This window comes from Patella vulgata, chromosome 4, assembly GCF_932274485.2.
Source record: "Patella vulgata chromosome 4, xgPatVulg1.2, whole genome shotgun sequence".
NCBI classification, from domain to species: domain Eukaryota; kingdom Metazoa; phylum Mollusca; class Gastropoda; family Patellidae; genus Patella; species Patella vulgata.
The window spans coordinates 54,678,718-54,697,955 of NC_065882.2; the positions used below are offsets into that span (position 1 = coordinate 54,678,718).

The 19,238-nt window shown below is 36.8% G+C and overlaps 1 protein-coding gene across 1 annotated transcript; it reads left to right on the forward strand.

The window, feature by feature from the left end:
• The first annotated feature begins 739 nt into the window (after positions 1-739).
• Positions 740-13,498, forward strand: LOC126817066 (peptidyl-alpha-hydroxyglycine alpha-amidating lyase 2). The gene is made up of 9 exons (XM_050543852.2): positions 740-1,060; positions 1,752-1,876; positions 9,154-9,270; positions 10,216-10,428; positions 10,818-10,891; positions 11,107-11,200; positions 11,711-11,826; positions 12,246-12,358; positions 13,354-13,498. The coding sequence occupies exons 1-9, from the start codon at positions 938-940 to the stop codon at positions 13,474-13,476; spliced, it is 1,098 nt and encodes a 365-aa protein (XP_050399809.2). The 5' UTR covers positions 740-937; the 3' UTR covers positions 13,477-13,498.
• Positions 13,499-19,238: the final 5,740 nt, after the last annotated feature.

The following is a 19,238-nucleotide window of genomic DNA, read 5'->3' on the forward strand; positions in this document are numbered from 1 at the left end:
GTGTCATATCATCAATATCGTGAATAGTACAGACAGTCTAAAATTTCAAAGGCGTGAGACATATTAACCCTCCGCAATGTGGTGTTTATAATTATAGACGTTTTCAGGATAAGGTGGTGTAAACATTTGGAGATGTTTGTGGTTGGGGAGGGCGGTGGGGGGTGGTCATGAAAAAGAGACATGGTACTTCGAGCTTTTAGTTCTTTCATTTATGAGGGGGTTGGTATGCGAAATGGTTAACGGGAGATTTTGCTCTTGACCAAAATCCAACTGCCAATGGCTCTTTTACGTTAACGTCAATGAGTAAACGGGACCTGGATTTTCGTCCCATCTGAAAATCTAGACACTGTTCCTTGCCGAGCCGGAATAAATCTAGAAATGAAAAATAAAGAAAAAAGAGAGATATTACAAACTATACTACAGCTGTTGTTAATAGTATACAATTTAGCCTTCATTGCGATAATCAAGGCGAGTAGAAAATAAGCTTCTTTATTTTCATATTAAATGGCTATTTTACACGACGTCAAACGAAGATTTTAAAATTGATTAAGGCAATAATTTCTTGCGTAATTTCTGTTACTTCATATTGCTCATCAGAAATGTACAGTTATAGGCATCGGAAATGTCGACTGGAAACAGGATCTGAATGATTCCGATCAATACGTCAGTTGCTAAGCAACGACAGGTCCATTTTTAATGAGCAATATGCGTCATTCACACCAAATTCCCTATATTATTATAATATATAATTTGGTGTCCACCATATTTTTCATAACAGTTCTTTGTTTTGTTTAGATTAATATAGATGATATATAGTGTCAAGAATCAGTATTGGTGACGGCTCTAAAGCTTGTTTGTTACAGCTGATTTGTTATCAGATAATATCTGATCTAAGACCTAAACATCAGGTATTAACAGACAAGAACGGAAACACAACATGGTGATTGTTCGGTATTTTACAATTGCTTCCGCTCTCTTGGTCAGCTGTTTTTCTTTCCCAACAGATCTGAATATAAGAAATATATTGGACAAACTTTACACGTTTCCGGACACACCAGAGGTAGGATAATTACTATCAGAAGATCACCTTAGAGGTGTTTAATCATGTCATGTTTTTGTTTTATTTCTCAAACGACATATTGTATGTTTTGTTAAATTCCATTTTTTATAAGTTATAACAGGTTCCGTGTCATATAATTCTCTATTCTATAATTAACATTATCAAAATTATATATATAATTTTTTTTGAAATATTAAACGCACTGCCCAAATGGGATGATATCTACTAAATTGCACAACCAGCCTTTCATCTTGTAGGGAAGCCACAGGTGTTCATATCGTAGGCTAAAGTTCTATTGACAACATATGGTCCTATGTCGAAACATTAAGCCACTAATCAGGCAATGTTACTAATATTTGTTTGCATTTTATTATAACGCCTAAAACGCCTAATTACTGAAAAAATGCTGAATAATTGTCAATATTTTAATATGTTCCAGGACAATATATGTACATAGGGGTGTATATATATATATAAATACTCCCAAAGAAACTAGATCACAAATCAGACCATTAAAATAGATATAATTTTGTATGCGCATGATCTATCGTTTCATTGAACTTACTGTCACGGACCTTTTTATAATTTTGTCAAAATATTACCTCATGAGATTATGTATAATGTATCCGTAACTAAGAAAAATGTCACTTGTATCATGTTAATTTGAATATGGTTGGTTTTCACTTTTCAGATTTTATCCGAGGATCCTAACTGGCCAGACAACAATGTCAATATAGGTCAAATTGGCGGGTTGGCAATTGCTCCTAATAATGATTTAGTTGTCTTTCACAGAGGTAGTCGAAAATGGGAATTTGGGTAAGTAACACTTAATGAGTTACATGTTATAATTAATTATGCGTCGTTCATTCACATTTTGCTTGAAATTTCCAGAGCCCCATATATAACCATGAAATGGGATGTTGTTAAACCACGGAGGTGTATGTACATGGGGTTTTAATGTCTTACTTTTCCACACCAACTGTTCGAATGCAGTGTACTATGCGTGAAAAGTGAAAATATCCTGCCTACTCTACTTCCTCTTCTTCCTCAATGGAGAGGGAGAATCAGAGAAAGATTGAGAGGGATAGAGAGAGAGAGAGAGATCGAGGAAGAGAGAGAGGGGGGGGGGCGAACCCAATGAAACCATTTCAAAAAGTTCAACACGTCAGGAATAACGAATGGACGACGACAAACATTTTCAGTGGTGCCCCCCCCCCCCACACACACACACACATACCCAACGGAAAATATAATTGATGTAGATCAGCTCAGAATCGACCCCAATGAAACCCATTATAAAATGTTACATTTTTATTGGTGAGTTACCGAAGCGAAACCATTAAAACCGACTGCAAAATGTTGGCCACAACCCAAAATAGTATGAATGGACAATGCCAGACATTTTCGGCTGTGGAGTACCCCCCACCTCTTCCAGACACCCAAGACAGAATTTAGACCCCATCCACCACCCCCTACAGCGCCTGCTGCAAGATGTTGCAACTTATTTGGGATGGTATTATTTCGTTTGGATTCCATGAAGAAATTTATTGAATTGACTTACAAAGATGCCCGTCAGTAGATCTATTTATATGTTATATTGTTTATAGCATCATTATATTATGACCTATTTTCAATGCAATGATCCTCGACCTATTGTCGTAGGTCAATCATCCGTAATTTGACAATTGAATGAATAATATTGTTCTTAGTGTTGGGAATATTTTTTTGGGCTGGCAATTTACGTTATAATCTAAAGGCAATGGCATGTTAAGGACATATAGGACCAGGTCTAGATTCGAACTCATTGCATAATTATTTTCGGGATGTGGAAGCAGGTGGCTTTTGGCCATATGTCCCATTTTTCTGCACTGTGCTAAACTTAAAATAATGAAGACGGGCGTATGTCATACAGTGTACTATGGGGAAATTTTCACCAAAATGTACACTAACCTCGGATTTTCGTCCCATATGAATGATTAAACGCCAACGTGTACACGGGGCCAAGGTATTTCATCCAAACTAAACGACTAAACGATGTTCCTTGCCAAAGCCGTCGCCCGGCACTCCTGACATGGCGAAACCATGCTGAAAAATCCCGGGGAATTTTCCCAGCCAACACCGGGATCGAACCCAGCTAACATCACCACTTTTACATAATCGAGGAAATTGAGGTTTAAAATATGTATATGATAATCGTGTTGCAATATACATACCACTGCTGGCTGGAAAGTTCTAAGCCTATCTGTAAAAGACCCGTACAAAGTCGATGGTTTTCATTCATTTTTCTCCACAATCAGGAAGATTTTTTTTTAGCCACCTAAAAACCACCTAAAAATGTCGTTCACAGCTGACATGACGTCACCATTACTAGTTCCTTTTTCATTTTTGGAAACAGGTCTCATCCTTGGTTACAAATCTGGCCAAAAAATTATCAGGATCTGCTTCAAATCGGCGCTGATTATCACGGGACGTCTGGAATCTCAAACGTTTCTGATCAGCCGTCGAAAGCCTTGACAAACATCTGGCTGAAACTTTTGTCATTACTAATGTGCCCAACCCTCTCATGCGAGATGCCCACAGCACTGGCAATATGTCGAGTGGTCAATCATCGATCAGCCATCACCATGTCATGCACCCTGGTAATGTTTTCTTAAATGATTGCTGTTGATGACCTTCTAGGACGCGGATCATCGTCACGGATCTCTCTGTCACGCTTAATTCCGCAGCCCACTTCTTTACTGTGGAAAAGGCGGGGGATCATCCCCTAAAGTGGAGACCATGTTGGCATGTATCTGTGTTGGGGTTAGTTCTTTCAGTTGCAGGTGCTTATTTCTGGTGATTTCAGTGGGTAGGTTCACAAAATGGTCTGGTCCGAAGACAATAATAATCAGTTGCAGTTCTTATGTCTATAGTTCATTCAGTGATTGTACTTGTTGGTGGCAAAAGTTTGTTTCAACCCAATTGATCTATCCTTTTCATGCTTAGAACTTTTCAGCCAGCCCTCGTAGGCTACATACTGTCACAAAATGTCACGGCAAGCATCTCATTTATTTTGAATTTTATAATAATTTAAGGATATTTCATTAATTGCTGCAGGCTTTATGTTTCCAATCTTGTATTACAGTAATGGAGGACATCTATTTCCCCCCCCCCCTCCATCTCACCACCTTACCACCTTACCACCTCACCAAACCACACCCCTTCCATCTAATTCAATCATATTTTTTATATATATAAAATGAAACACTTTTATATCCAGGGCCCCGTACACATTAAACAATATCTCCATTCTTCTGTCTGGTATAATTTGACAGTACATGTTTTTGTTTTGTCCTGGACGTATGTCAAAACAAAACTTTTTTGGTACATCAACATCAAGAAGCGCAAAATTCTTTTACAATGCATATTATGTGTCACGTTTTATGAATATTGTTTGCTTCAGGTGGTAGGGCGAGGACAGGTAAATAAACAGAAGTTATACAAGTTTTGTTAATTTTTCTTTTTTTTTCTCTGTAGGCCATTTCTCTGTGTGATAAATGCAATGTCTGGATACTGTTGATATTTGTACGTGGGAAAATGTCGAACTTTTTAGAAATATATTTCCACTTATACAACATCAAAAATACCACGCGGTATTTAACAAAAACTCTTTTACCTTCATTAACAAATTTAAAAAATACTAAACCACTGTAAAAACTCTTAATTCAAAATGTCATCACAACCTTGATAATTATTTATGTGTATAATTTTTGTCATCTTCTGTAACTTGTGTGGCCGAGAAAGTTCATCTGGATTTTCCGACGTGGTTTCCCCTTGTCAGTGGTGCAGAACGGAGGGCCTGACAAGGACAGCTGTCTAGTCCTTCGGATGATACGAAAAACCGAGGTCCCGTGTATACATTGGAATGCACGTAAAAGATCCCTTGGCAGTTGGAATTCGATATAAGAGTAGGCGATAGTGCCGCTGCCCGGGCAAAAATTTTCCGTCATAGCACACTGTATGGCGTATGCCCGTCTTCATTAGACCAGTATAGGAGCAGAACAGTAGGACGTTAAACCCCATTTAATTTCATTTCATTTCGTAACTTGTGTGACTATTACGGAAGACCAAACGCGTCAAATTTGATCATTTTAACTGCATCAACCTCCATTCACGAATTGTGGTTGTGGTTTTATTCCCCCCGATATAAACATATATATTTTACAACCATGGCTATCACTTTTTTGTCACAGTAATTTTAAACGGAGTTAAACAGACTATTATGGTCATCTACAAACTTACTGGATTTTACAAACCTTTCTCCATATTTCTCAAATACTTGAAAATTCTAATTTTTAAATTGACTGGCTGCCAAACGCGTGTTTATGCAGCACGCGACGTTAAATATAGAAAGATAAACAACGGGCATTATTCAAAAATATAATTATATTTCTTGGTTTTGCGGGATGTCATGTAAGTGCTTATTTACCACCCGGGTTTAGATTTTGTGGCCATAAATACTGTATTGTGATAAGAAAAGAGCGGATAACCATATATATGTTTATACATGTATATATAAATGTTATAATAAATGGCTGAAGAGCAACTTCGGTGTGAAAACATTAGCACAAATGATGTAGTTTCATTTCGCCAACATAAATTTTACTTTATATATATGTAGACGTTGTTAGAAGATTCCATTAGAAGTAGATAATATACGTAAAATAAAGTAAATGCGTCCATTCTAGATAATATTTTGTTGCTGACATGTTTCATACAATATATAGGCTTAGAACGTACCTAGCATTAATCTCCATATTAAGATTATGAGCTTAGATTATTATATGAGGTGATCATGATTTACAGGTTGTTATGCAAGCACAAGCGTTATATATATACTAAACTAGAATACCAAATATTCTTGCATCACAAATATCTAGTCTATTTATTATGATGTTGTTTGTCATGTGAATTTACAGCTGTAAACTTGTATATAGGTCACACCACATACATGTAGGCTACTTATAAATCTTGACATGACAATGTGTACTATTTCTGCGATATCACGTTATTGTGAACGCGGACATTAATTAAAGCACCAAGCGCCCATTAAATGCACCTCTTTACACGCACTATGTGGATTTGCACAAATAGTCAATTCGGCGCTGTAATAGTTAGGGTTTGGATTATGTGAAAATTTCCCGTCATATAGTTACATGCCCACGTATTCTTTATATTTGAATATACATGTACACTCTTCAAAACCAGCGGCTGCCAGGCAGGATACGCCCACATTTTCGAGAGATGGATAGAGAACAAGCTAACAAGAAAGTGATTTTTCCTACTATCAAGGGCCATAATTCAGGAAATTACAATTCAATATGCGCGAATATCGACAGGAACTGAGATCTTTGTGTTATAAACTTACATTTCAATTTTCAACAAAATCGGATAAAAATTGTGACCTCTATAGGGTCCACAACCTTGATATACCATATTTTTACGCTATTTGAGTACGAACGGCGGCCATTTTGTTTGTCAATTTTGGGCCGATTTTCACGAAATTCGAACTCAACCTTCTTTAGGGTGTAACGGTGATATAATAATACGGTTTTTTAAATCGGATAAAAATTATGACCTCTATAGGGTCCACAAGCTAAAAACGCGATTTTTCGTACAATCAGGGGCCATAATTCAGGAAGTTACGGTCCAATATGCGCGCGAGATCTTTGGGTTATAAACTTACATTTCAAGTTTCAAAAAAAAATCGGATAAAAATTGTGACCTCTATAGGGTCCACAAGCTAAAAAGGGGCCATAATTCAGGAAGTTACGGTCCAATATGCGCGCGAGATCTTTGGGTTATAAACAAAAAAAAAATCGGATAAAAATTGTGACCTCTATAGGGTCCACAAGCTAAAAACGTGATTTTTCGTACAATCAGGGGCCATAATCCATGAAGTTTCGATCCGATACATGCCAATATCGAAAGCAGCCGAGATCTTTTGGGGATAAACCTATATTTCAAGTTTCGTTAAAATCGGATAAGAATTGTGACCTGTAGAGAGTCCACAAACAATTGTGGACGGACGGACGGACGGACGTCCGGACGGACAGGGGCGACGGCATAATACGTCCACATGAAAATGTGGGCGTATAAAAAGTAGGGGATATCCAGAAACAACACAAAACTGCGGAAATGCACTGCTGTTTTTATTAGAGGTAACCAGTGTATGTTAATAACAGGTCAATTGCCTACACATAAACATAAATAGTTCATACGGGCGGCTTATCAGACGGTCCCATTTCACTCGCAAAGAGACACACTGTCAAAAGTGAAAATGGACGTTTTTGATTTTTGTCTTAATAATGAGTAATTGCTCCACCAATCCTCAGACATTCAACAATTCATCGCGGCATGCTTCTAATGAACCGTCCAATCACGATTTGTGGCAATCTGACCCACTCCTCTTGCAGTGCCACGGCCAATTCATGCAGTGTTGTCGGTTGAAGTTCACGTCGACGAAAACGTTTCCTGATCAAATTAAACGTAACACTCTAAAGCAAAATTACGCTAAACAGTAAATCTTATGCAAGAACCGATAGGAAAGCAAACATGGGTAGGATAAACCAGCACGTGGCAGTTTTCATCAATCCTTCCTTGAAGTATCAAATTTGACAATGAACCCCTCCCACGTGTATGGCGCTATTGCGTGTCGCACATGCAGCTCAGTGGTTCTGTTGGGGCGATAAGTTCTTCATCTGTGAACATACTCTCAAAGCATGTCAAGTGTCCATGACTATTTATCATATCACAAGCTGTATAGGTATTTGCATTTCAATATCCCCTACTTTTTTGGAAGAGTATATATAAATACTTTAAATTACAGATATAGAAACACAAAAGTACAAACTTTGTACTGCCAGGAAACAAACGTCATAACTGGCACGTGACGATGACTTTGATGCATGACTATACATAAGGTTTACTGTTTAAAAATTATTATCCTATATAATATACTGTAAATTTCATATCTCTGTTTTTAGCAACTCATGGCAAGGTTATAGTACATTATGTAACCCCAAATTCAAATGTAGAGTTAAAAAAATGAAGTTAGAATGTGTAGGCCCTATAGTACTGGGGCTGGCTAAAGTACATTCTGTACCCCAGAGTATAATCTACTTTAGCCGACCTTATTGTAAGCAGTTGCAAACTCCCCTTAAAATAGGGGTGGGGAGGGGAGGGGAGGGGAGGGGTGGGGTGGTTGGCCGAATGGTTAGAGCGTGCGCGCTGTATCATAAGGTCTGTCATTGAGTTAACTGGCGTAGTTTCGATTCCCCGGTTGTACGTGACAAGGTCCAGCCTCGTGGGTTTTCTCCGGGTCCTCCGATTTCCTCCCGCTGCTAAAGAACCTTTTATGCGCAAGCGAATTATTGAAATAAAATTTAACCATATTTTATTCCCGAAATGACCAAGTTTGTGTCGAGTGGACGTTAAACCCCATTTCTCTCACTCTCCCTTAAAATAGATATATTCATGTTCATATCAGCAAACGGATTACCCCAAGCAAGAAGTCATATTAACCCAATTTGTACAATGTATGTAGCATTAACAGAATTAAAGCTTGCATCTTTGTATTTTTAACAAATAATAAATAAAAACATTTGGAAGACCATTTATCTTATCATAAATTATGAGATTTATACCTCCTCGAAGATAGTTTATTCGGGTTATTAATTTAAATGTGCGCATTACTTTATGTTATATGAATTATCTTATAATGTCATACTGTTGCCCAACATTGCTTCTATTCGTCACTGTCGAATTTTATGTAATAATGCCTCGTTGTAATGTTAATAAATCACGAATGTTAGAACGAGTTGTGTCCCCTGTACAATTCAAAAGCGAGACTACATCTTTTAATACATCTTTTATTACACATTCAAGTTCTGACTGGTTTGATATTTCGTAAGCCATCATCCGCCCATAACCAGTTTGTTATTATGAACTTAACAGATTTCAGAAGAAATTAATTTATGATAAATAAAATAAGTTGCTCGGATTAGAAAATCATTTTTATAGAAATTAAAAAATTTCCGCCCTTTTAATTGCAGATCCTTCAACAGGGACAATACCTATGCACAGAAAGACCAGGGTCCTATTGCAGCAGAAACAATTGTCCAGTTTGATGTAAAGAATGGGAAGAAAATAAACGGCGAGGGTGCCAATAAGTAAGAAATTCATTAAAAGTTGTAAAAAATAACGTCAAATCGAAGAATAGTGAACTAATCTAGTACATTACACAACACACTCAATAAATGAAATCCAAGCCTAAGTTTATCTTCATGAAAAGTATACAAAAATGGCCTTTATAAAACACCGTCCATCGATCAATCTTTTACTTACTTTAAAAAAAACTCTCATAGCTGAACTTACAAAAGTACAAACTTAAATCGAAAAATCAATATTGATTATAACTCTGATTAAAGCTTTGTATTATTCTGTCCTTTAAAACTACGAAGCCGAGTATAAAATCTGTCATTTTTTTTGCATTGTATAATTGTAGACATTTTACAATGATGTACTGTATTATTAAGCTAATAAAAAAAGCAACAAAAAAAGAATAAATGCCCCATATTGGATCCCAATGTCTATGAATTTACTACTTTCTGTTGGATTCTGAAAACTGACCTTCAAAATATGCTGATATGAAGCTTGATCCCGGTTGAAATGTGATTAGGTCTGGATTGGTAGGCCTACTATCTTTAGATCGATGAAAGGTTGCGTTTTATATACAAAGGCGATACAGAAAAAAGCTCACATTGAAGATTATTAAAGCTTCGTGAGCATACGAAGGACCCTATTGGAATTCAGAATAATTAGATGGAATATTTCCTAGTTACCCCCCCCCCCACCACCACCACCACACACACACGCACATACACACCCACCCACCCGCACACACACACACACACACACTTCCGTCAGCTTAAAAAAAAATGTGAAATTTTCGACGAAGTGATTTGAAAGCTTGATAGAGTTGGCCATGGTGTCAAAGAGAAGACCCTCGTTAGGATATAATATTTCCAAATTGTACCACAGAGTGGCCCTTGCCGACTTTGATTGCAGATGAACTTCCAAATTAAAATTAAATTGACCACCATTGTATTATTCAGGTATTACATGCCCCATGGTTTAACTATTGATGGTGCCGGTAACAAATGGGTTACGGACGTGGCTTTACATCAAGTTTTCAGAATTCCTTCTGGTCAGTCAGAACCTGACCTAGAACTTGGCACAGCTTTTGTTCCAGGAAAAACAAATAACACTTTCTGTAAACCAACTGATGTTGCTGTTGCGTCCAATGGCGATTTCTTTGTCGCTGATGGGTAAGTATTCTTCTAATCTTTCAAGTGTTTTATTGGAGATGATTGACCTGAACAGAAGACGATGTTATTTGTTTGTTTGTGATATGCTTGCATTTTATTACTTATGTTACCCAGTTATCATCTGCATCTCACCCTATTTAGAATTCAAGACGGAAGGTCAACATTTAGCAATAGTATAGAAAAATGTATAGGAGACTATCCAATCACGGAAATTTATGAAGAGTTGGCACAGTAATATTATATTCTAGATGGCTGTTCCAATGGAAATTTAGATCCAGCTTGCAGCCCGGCACTAAGTTGCTGTAGAATAACCCAGATAATAACCCAGAATAACCCAGATAATAGTGTAAGGATGTATTTATCAGTATTAACCACTTTTGATTTTGTAGATATTGTAACGGTCGTGTCATGAAGTTCTCAAAAGATGGATCTCTGATCACTGAATGGGGTCACAAGTCTAATGGTACGTGAACATTTACTTAATAACATTTTTAATAAGTTAGTTGTAGTTTAAATGGCATTTGGCAGTGTAAACCTTACATCCTCATTTACACTAATAATATCACTCAAACTCAAAATCTATTTCAGGATTAACTTCAGAAACTTGTCAGTCCAAAGTTTGAAATCCTCCCCTTACCCACATCATCTTAATTCGGTACATAATCTTCAATATTTCAGGTCCTACCACAGAGTACACTCTTAACGTGCCACATAGTTTGTCTCTGGTAGAAGAGTTAGATCTTTTGTGTGTAGCTGATCGTGAAGACAGCAGGTAGGTTAAAATCGAAAAATGGTTCGATGATATGAGTAAATTATACACAAACCCAAAGAAATGTCAGCTTTAAGAGACTTTCCTTTAGTGCTCATCTTAGCGTCGAAACTAGTAAGAAACTTTGAAGAATCATCTCCGTGGTTCCAAAATGTACCCGTTTAGAAATGAAAGGATAGTGATGGAATGTTATTACAACAAATGTTGTAATGTTCTTTATCAGAGATACAGGGGCATATAAGGTATAGATGTAGCACCTGGTCTGTATTAGTTCTGATCTCCGATGGTTGTTTTTCACAGTTATTACTTATCGGATGTTTATTTATATCTGGGTTTTGATCCCATTAAAAACTCTTAGCCAATGTAAGACAATGGCGCATTCAGAATTAAAACTGATTTTATTCACCCCCGTCCCCCATATATTTCGCAACAGTTTTATCTTAATTTTGTTTAATATCACTACTTACAAATTGTTATACTATTACTAGTTACTATAGTCGTCTTTATTTACAGAATAATGTGTTATCGTGCTGGCATCAAGGATCCTAGTAAAACCGGAGTTTTTGACGAAACCTTGGTAAAGTTTGACCAGATCGGCCGTGTCTTCGCAATCGAGTATAGCCCAGTCAGTAAGTATCTCATCTCCAATAACTAACATAGATGAAAGATAAATCTGTCACAGATTGATTGACAGCAGAATTAATATTTTCGTTCTGTAATTTCGATTATGAAATTCTGGTCCTACCGATGGTTCCAGCATGGCTGGCGTCGTTCAGGATTATTGTTACTGTTTTTAGAACACACGTTTCAAAAGTTCACGTAGCTAAGGAATTCTTGTTGTGTTATTTTATGCGCAACGGGATTTGTTCAACTGTTATGGAAGTATTAACCATTGATCTTGATGGCTGAATAGTTTGATTGTTAGGTTGTCTCCCATGTACCCACATTAGCAAGACTTCATAACGATTGGCTGGAGTTTATAATTTTTGTCATATTGACGATATTCTAGAACCCAACATTTTTTTTCAATTATGTCTCGTGGTTTCAGATAAAGTTATGTATGCTGTAGTTAGTCCCGAAGAGAACGAATTAGAAGCTCGGGGCTTTACTGTTGAGATGAATGGAAGAATAGTCGACTCATGGGGAGTAGTTAACATGGGAGTAAGTATAGATATAGTTTGTATACCTGTTATTTTATCTTCCTCGTCGATATTCAGCTGTGATATCCAGCATGTGGTTGTAAGAGAAATTCGTTTACATTGGTTTCTATTGATTTCATCTACCATCTTTGTGTGTCTTAGATAGTAATGTAGTAAATAACCCGGGTTTCAAATGATATTTTAATGGAAATTGATAATCGAAAATATACATTTGTAAGTTTATTAGATTTAACTGCTGCTTTCTTCATTTTAAATTCGGTAGTTGTGGCTCTGCATTAAATCTTTTAAAAAGCTACCTTGTGGGTAGAAAATAGTGAATTTTAGTTAGTTGTAAATCGTGGTCTGAATCTGTTTTGTGATCCGGGGTTCCTCAAGATTCGGTTCTTGGCCCGATTGAAACTGTATTAAAAAATGGATGTCAAAGAACTTTCTAAAATTGAATGATGATAAAACCGAATATTTGTTATTAGGCTCACGGTATCAATTAAGTAAATTTGCACATGAAATGTAATTGGTAATTGTTTGTATATTTTCATTTGATTTGATTGGTTGATTGGTCGATGCTTTGGAACACATTCTAATTTTTGTATAATTTCGTCACATCAATATCCCAGGTTAAGCAGAGCAATAAGCAGTATTATTACAAATAGATAAATGTGCAAATAATTAGAATGTGTTATCTATTTATTTTGAGATTAAGGCAGGGAAAATAATCCTCACTGTTGACTTGTTTGTACCTGGTTTTGCATAATAACTTTTGCCATATATGTAGAATATCTGGTTTGTTTGTTTAATATTTATAGTAAACTAAACTCATTCAAGCCAGGATTTACAAAAACTACATTTAAAACAAAACATTTATCAAAAGGAAGTAGTTGTGTACAGACGTGAAAGCTTAATATGGAACTTGCGTCATACATAATATTTTTAACAGGGAACTAAATGTTTATATCCTGTTATTGACTTTTTTAAAATGTCATTGTCTCACTTTTTCAGTCTCATTCACAGCCACATGATGTTACTGTCTCTAAAAACGGAAATGACGTGTTTGTTGGTGACATTGGAGACGTAAGACCAGTCACTCGATTCAGGAAAAGGAAACAGATATATGTTGGATAAACTTTCATGTGTATAACTTTAACTGTTTGGGTTGTTTTTTTTCTTTCAATTTGATTTGATACATTTGGTTAAAAACATAAAAAGATCACATATTAAAGATGCATTATTCAAGAGCTAAATCTGCCTATTGTAGGTCTTTCTTTAGGCCTTAAATATTATATTAATTAGACATTTTTTAATTTGCCACGACCTCGATACCATCAGATGCTCTAGATTTTCAACAGATATAAATTCGATTGTTAATTAATGATTTAATTTAAAAACAAGTAATCGAGACTATATTAATTATCGTTACAGCGGCAGCAATAACAATCGTGATTAGATTGTTCTGCAATCGACGATAACTCCGTTCATAAATGAAGTAATTTGACTGAATTTTCAACATATTCCCTTTTCATTATCTATTTTTTTAACTATTAAAGCAGGAACAGTTAGCTCCTTGTCTAAATCTTACATAATGCATCTTTAATTGTTGCAAAACCAGTGTCACGAGCTGTAGGTCACGCAATTTCGTAACTCTGTAAGGTCTAAACCTTACGTAACTCTGTAAGGTCTAAACCTTACGTGCAGAAACAAAAGGGAGACAAATTCTCAGGTAAACCATTCTCTTTTCGTCTCTGACCAGAAACACTCTGAAGGATATATTCAAATATAATCTTGGACATGCCCATGACGTACGGCAACTCTCCTTTGTCCAAACTCGGCGCAGTGACTTAGACCTATAAACCAGAAATAAGTATTTTAAATGACGCCTCACGATGGGAATGGATCTCAAATATATTATATAATTTATGTGCTATCTACGCTCATTTCTACATAAATTCTTTACAGGAAACTAAGTTCCCCGCCTAATTGTTGTGCTATTTATGTGGTATCCTATATTGCACATATACATTTATCATGAAATTAATGTGTTTTGCACATCGAACTAGGTGATCTTTAATTGTGTTGTCACTGGTCGTGTAAATTCCTTCTCCCGGCACGCCCCGGGCCCGCTCCCATCCGGCTCCCGCCCTATTCCTGCCCCGCTCCCACCACGCCCTCGCCTCGCCTCGCCTCGCTCCCACCAGTCCATCAAAATGTTTTTCTGTAGTATGGTCTGAACATAACGTTTTAAGACTTAAAAATATGCAAATAACACTGCTAGTGTACACCAATTGAGACTGTTTTCACAGTTTATAATATCATTTCGTATTTATTTATATTGATTTACTCATACCTATTCATAAATTAACGACATAAAGGATCTGTCCACCGCTGAAATTACATGCAGTACACTCAACAGCGATGAAGGGTTAGAGTTATGACTGATTCTTTCATCACCTCCCCCCCCCCCCCACCAAATAGTATCTGTTTCAGACTGTAAAGATATTGTTCTTCTTAAACACTTGGTATTTAAGTTTTCCCTGTTCCCTGATACTGTACTTAAAGTTATATTGTTACTTATTATTACATGTATTATATATTTAAGGAAAGTGCAATAAAGATATATTTAAATGTTTTTCCTTTTTAATTTGATTTTTTGGAACAGAAAATGGGTCCCATTCGCTATATATACGCACCTTGTTGTTCTTGGGGACAACGCTCTTCGAAATAACCTAAGGCTCCGCCAATTCAAGTACGATCGAAATGAAACTTGGTACCTAGCCCCAATGCTTATCCTAACCTACAATCTCGCCACCAATCACGTGCCCTAACCTTATTTACATCTCTGCGACCTTGACAAAAATTGGGCTGGCCTTAACAAATAGATTTAGCCCTGTTCCTGGTCAATAGTATACGTTGGTTCTTGTTTTATTGGACTCTAATTAATGATTCACGTTTAAATGGGGGTAAACAGAGCAAAACGAAAAATATCGTTAAATAATGATTAAAAATACAACGTTCGTTTATGAAGCATGTAACTTTGTTGATAAAAATCTTTAAGTGTCATTAGTTACTGGATAGAGTAATGTAGCAACATTGAGAAGTGACTGAAATAATACACCATTACTTTCTGACAAGGGAGAACCACGCCGGAAAATCTGGATGAACTTTCTCGAACAATTCAGGGATCGAACACCCGACCTCAGCGCAAACCAGACTTTTGCTAGGGTTTGTCTAAAAGAACCATTCCACTATATGCCTAAATACGGTGTTTTTGCGTTATTTATTTCTAGTATTCTTATGCACGGTCCATCCATAGCTATTAAATGGATATCCACCGACCGCCATTATAGTACATGTATTTTTTAAAGGATTTATAGACGGGAAAGTCGGAGGTAATGGAACTAGAACAGAAATTAATTACTTTATAAAAGCAGACGAGAAGCTAGACGGGGGATTTATTCAGAATCATTTAGGTCTCGTAATGTTATCAAGTTCTGACATTGAAAGGCCACAAAAAGATATCCGCGGATCAATTTAGTTTAATTTAATGGAGTAAGTTTTCTAAAGGTTGCTGTAATGGGACATATTGGTTTATGTAATGATGATATTGGCTATTTTGAGCACCGATCATTACGCTATATATAGAAGTCAAGTTGAACTGACTGACTTCTCTAAGTAATATTTGCTATTAATGATCGAGCTATTGTAGGTATATTTACAGAATGAAGTGTGTACAGAAGTATATCGATACACCGAGGACAAAAGATCTTTGTTTTTCTTCATTGTTCCACAAAACGTGGCTCGTTTATTTCTGTTATTGAATCCTTCTATTCAACAGAAATTGACAAAATAAAATTATCACGTTATGAATTTCATACTCGTTTTTGTTTTTTATCAATAAATTCTTTGATATTTGTGCAGCAGATAAATATTTATGTGAGTAAAAGGAATTCGGCGATAAGACAATTTTATCGGTCTTTATCCCAGGCTTGTACGTGACACGGAGTAGGGTTGTCTGCTTAATCTCGTAGACCCCCCACCCACACGCACACACCCTAAACTGATAAAGACCCCTATAAATACTTGAAATAATGGTGTTCCATTTTAATCACAAAGTGACCTGGCTTTTGTGGAGTTGACGTTATATTTACGACATGTCTATTTTTCTTTGTTTGTCATTTCAAGATTAAGTCTTTCGGATGGGACGAAAACCCTAGCTCATAAAAGAACCCATTTACGGTTGAAATTCGATAAAGAGTAGGCGGAAACGCCGCTGTCCGGGCTACATTTCGCTCATGACACACTTTATGGCGTAAGCACACCCTCATTAGTCCGGTTGGTGCGCAGAAATATAGTACGTTAAAACCCATTTCATTTCATTTCATTTACATATTCCGAATCCATATCCATAGTCATCGGAAAGATATAGGGCATAGCCTTTTTTACAAATTGTGGTTGCCCAATACGCCAGTTCTTGAATTTTAGATGATGCTATAAGTGAGTCTATGGTTATTCGGGATATGACATCCTTAAAAATCAATATTATCAATAACAAGGGGTTGCAATGCAAGATACGCCCACATTTTGCAAGAGATGGACAGAGAACAAGCTAAGAAAAAGGCGATTTTTCATACGATCAGGGTCGCTAGCCTGGAGGTCGAGTGTTCGATCCCTGCATTGGCCGAGAAAGTTCATCCAGATTTTCCGGCGTGGTTCTCCCTTGTCAGTGATGCAGGGCGGAGGGGCTGACAAGGAAAGCTGTCTAGTCGTTCGGATGGGACGAAAAACCGAGGTCCCGTGTACACATTGGCTTGCACGTAAAAGATCCCTTGGCAGTTGGAATTCGATATAAGAGTAGGCCGTAGTGCCGCTGTCCGGGCAAAATTTCCCTCATAGCACACTGTATGGCGTATGCCCGTCTTCATTAGCCCAGGTTAGGAGCAGAACAGTAGGACGTTAAACTCCATTTCATTTCATTTCATTTCATTTCATACAATCAGGGGCCATAATTCTGAAAGTTACGATCTGATATGCGTGAATATCGAAAAAAAAACGAGATCTTTGGGATATAAGCACATATTTTAAGTTTAATCAAATTCGGATAAAAATTGTGACCTCTAGAGCGTCCATAATCAGATACAAATTGTGACCCCTACATACTTTAACACTGTTTTCGTACATAGAGCTGCCATTTTGTCGGGCAGTTTTAGTTCGATTTTCACTAAATTCGAACTCAAACATCATGGTGTAACGGTATTATATTTGAACGTTTTTTTTAAAATCGGATAAAAAAAGCTTCGCCCAAATCGAATAAAATTTGTGAACTGTAGAGTGTCCACAAACAAATTGTGGACTGCCACTCGGGCGGACAGGGGCGACGACAATCTACGTCCACCTGAAAATGTGAGCATATAAAATTATATTAAAAACAGTGATAATATCGAACTTGCATAGATTCCGTGGCGATGCCCTTCGCCGGTTGTAGGAGGGGCAAAAGCTGGGACAAAGTCCAAGGTGGAGAGGGCAAAGGCGCGAAATTCAACTAGGGGTATGGGGGCCTCCACCAGAAATTTTTGAAAAATAGAAATGCAGTCTGGTAGTATTTCAGGCACTGATAAATAGATAAATAATAGACCTTACCAGATACCGCTAACGAAAATGCAGCCTGGCAGTATTTCAGACACTGGTCGTCGAGATAAATAAAGCTAACCAGATACTGTTTGTCGCTAAATCTAAGTGTGCCGCGAAATTTTGAACGGCACACTCAGAAAATGCGAAATATCACGTGATCCCAATTGAGTATTCACTGGTGTCTACTGGTAAGTTCATAGCATGTTTTTCTTTATTTAGGTTGAGTCATCTTTTGTGTCTATAATATAGGGGTGCCGTTGGCAAAAAAGGCTGAGAATCACTGGTTTATCCGAACAGAGAGGGATGTGTCAAACGAACGAAGTTAGTGAATCAAAGTAAACGAATAATCTTGCCGCGTTGAACCTATACCCCAGAACTTTGAGGATCGTAAAAAGCACTTCTCAAGTGGACCACGTGTTCTTGTTTATAGGAGGTTTACAGCAGGATGATAGGTTCGATGAGAATATAAAAAAATCGAAAAAGTCTTGATGCAATATAGAATATGGTTCAAATGCAACTAAGAGACAGTGAGATGTCTGAATACATGATGATCTCAATAAGATGTTATAGAATACTGACGCCCCTTCACTATGCGACTTTCTAATTATGGCGGGAGTTTTATACGAAGTAATAAAGGAAATAAAGCAACGTTGATTAAATGCGAGTCAAGTGAAAGGCAATATTAAGAGATTCAAGTGTCACTGGAAGTTCAATAAAGGAAAAGTTGTGGACTGTCATTTGTTTTATCGATCTGTAGTTTGTTTAGAGACGGAAATATGACAGGTGTAAGCTATTGATATACAGTTCTCCAAAATAATGTGATTGATTGTAATGTATCAATATCAGAAAATCGATCTTAACTTGATAATTATGGGGTTGATTAGTGGTTTTCTCTTTATGTATGATTTCTCTTGCATAACGCCAATACACACATCGATAGGCTTCAGGCTATTATGTATATCAAATAATTTCGTCTTTGAATCATTAAGTGCGGAATAATGGATTGACTTTCTAATAACTATGGACTGCATTCCTCCAGGAAAATTTCTATGGTGCCACTGAAAACCACGTCGAATGAAAGACACGATACAGATATTGTGTGTATGTGAAATGTATATGTCTTTTGGAGTATCTGACGCGAACATATGATATTGAGGTCAATTTTCCAGGGTCGGCAAACAGGTTTGTGGTTAGACTGTTACATAATTTACATACAAATTTGAAGATGCTGATATAATATAGAAATATTATGAAGCGCCAAC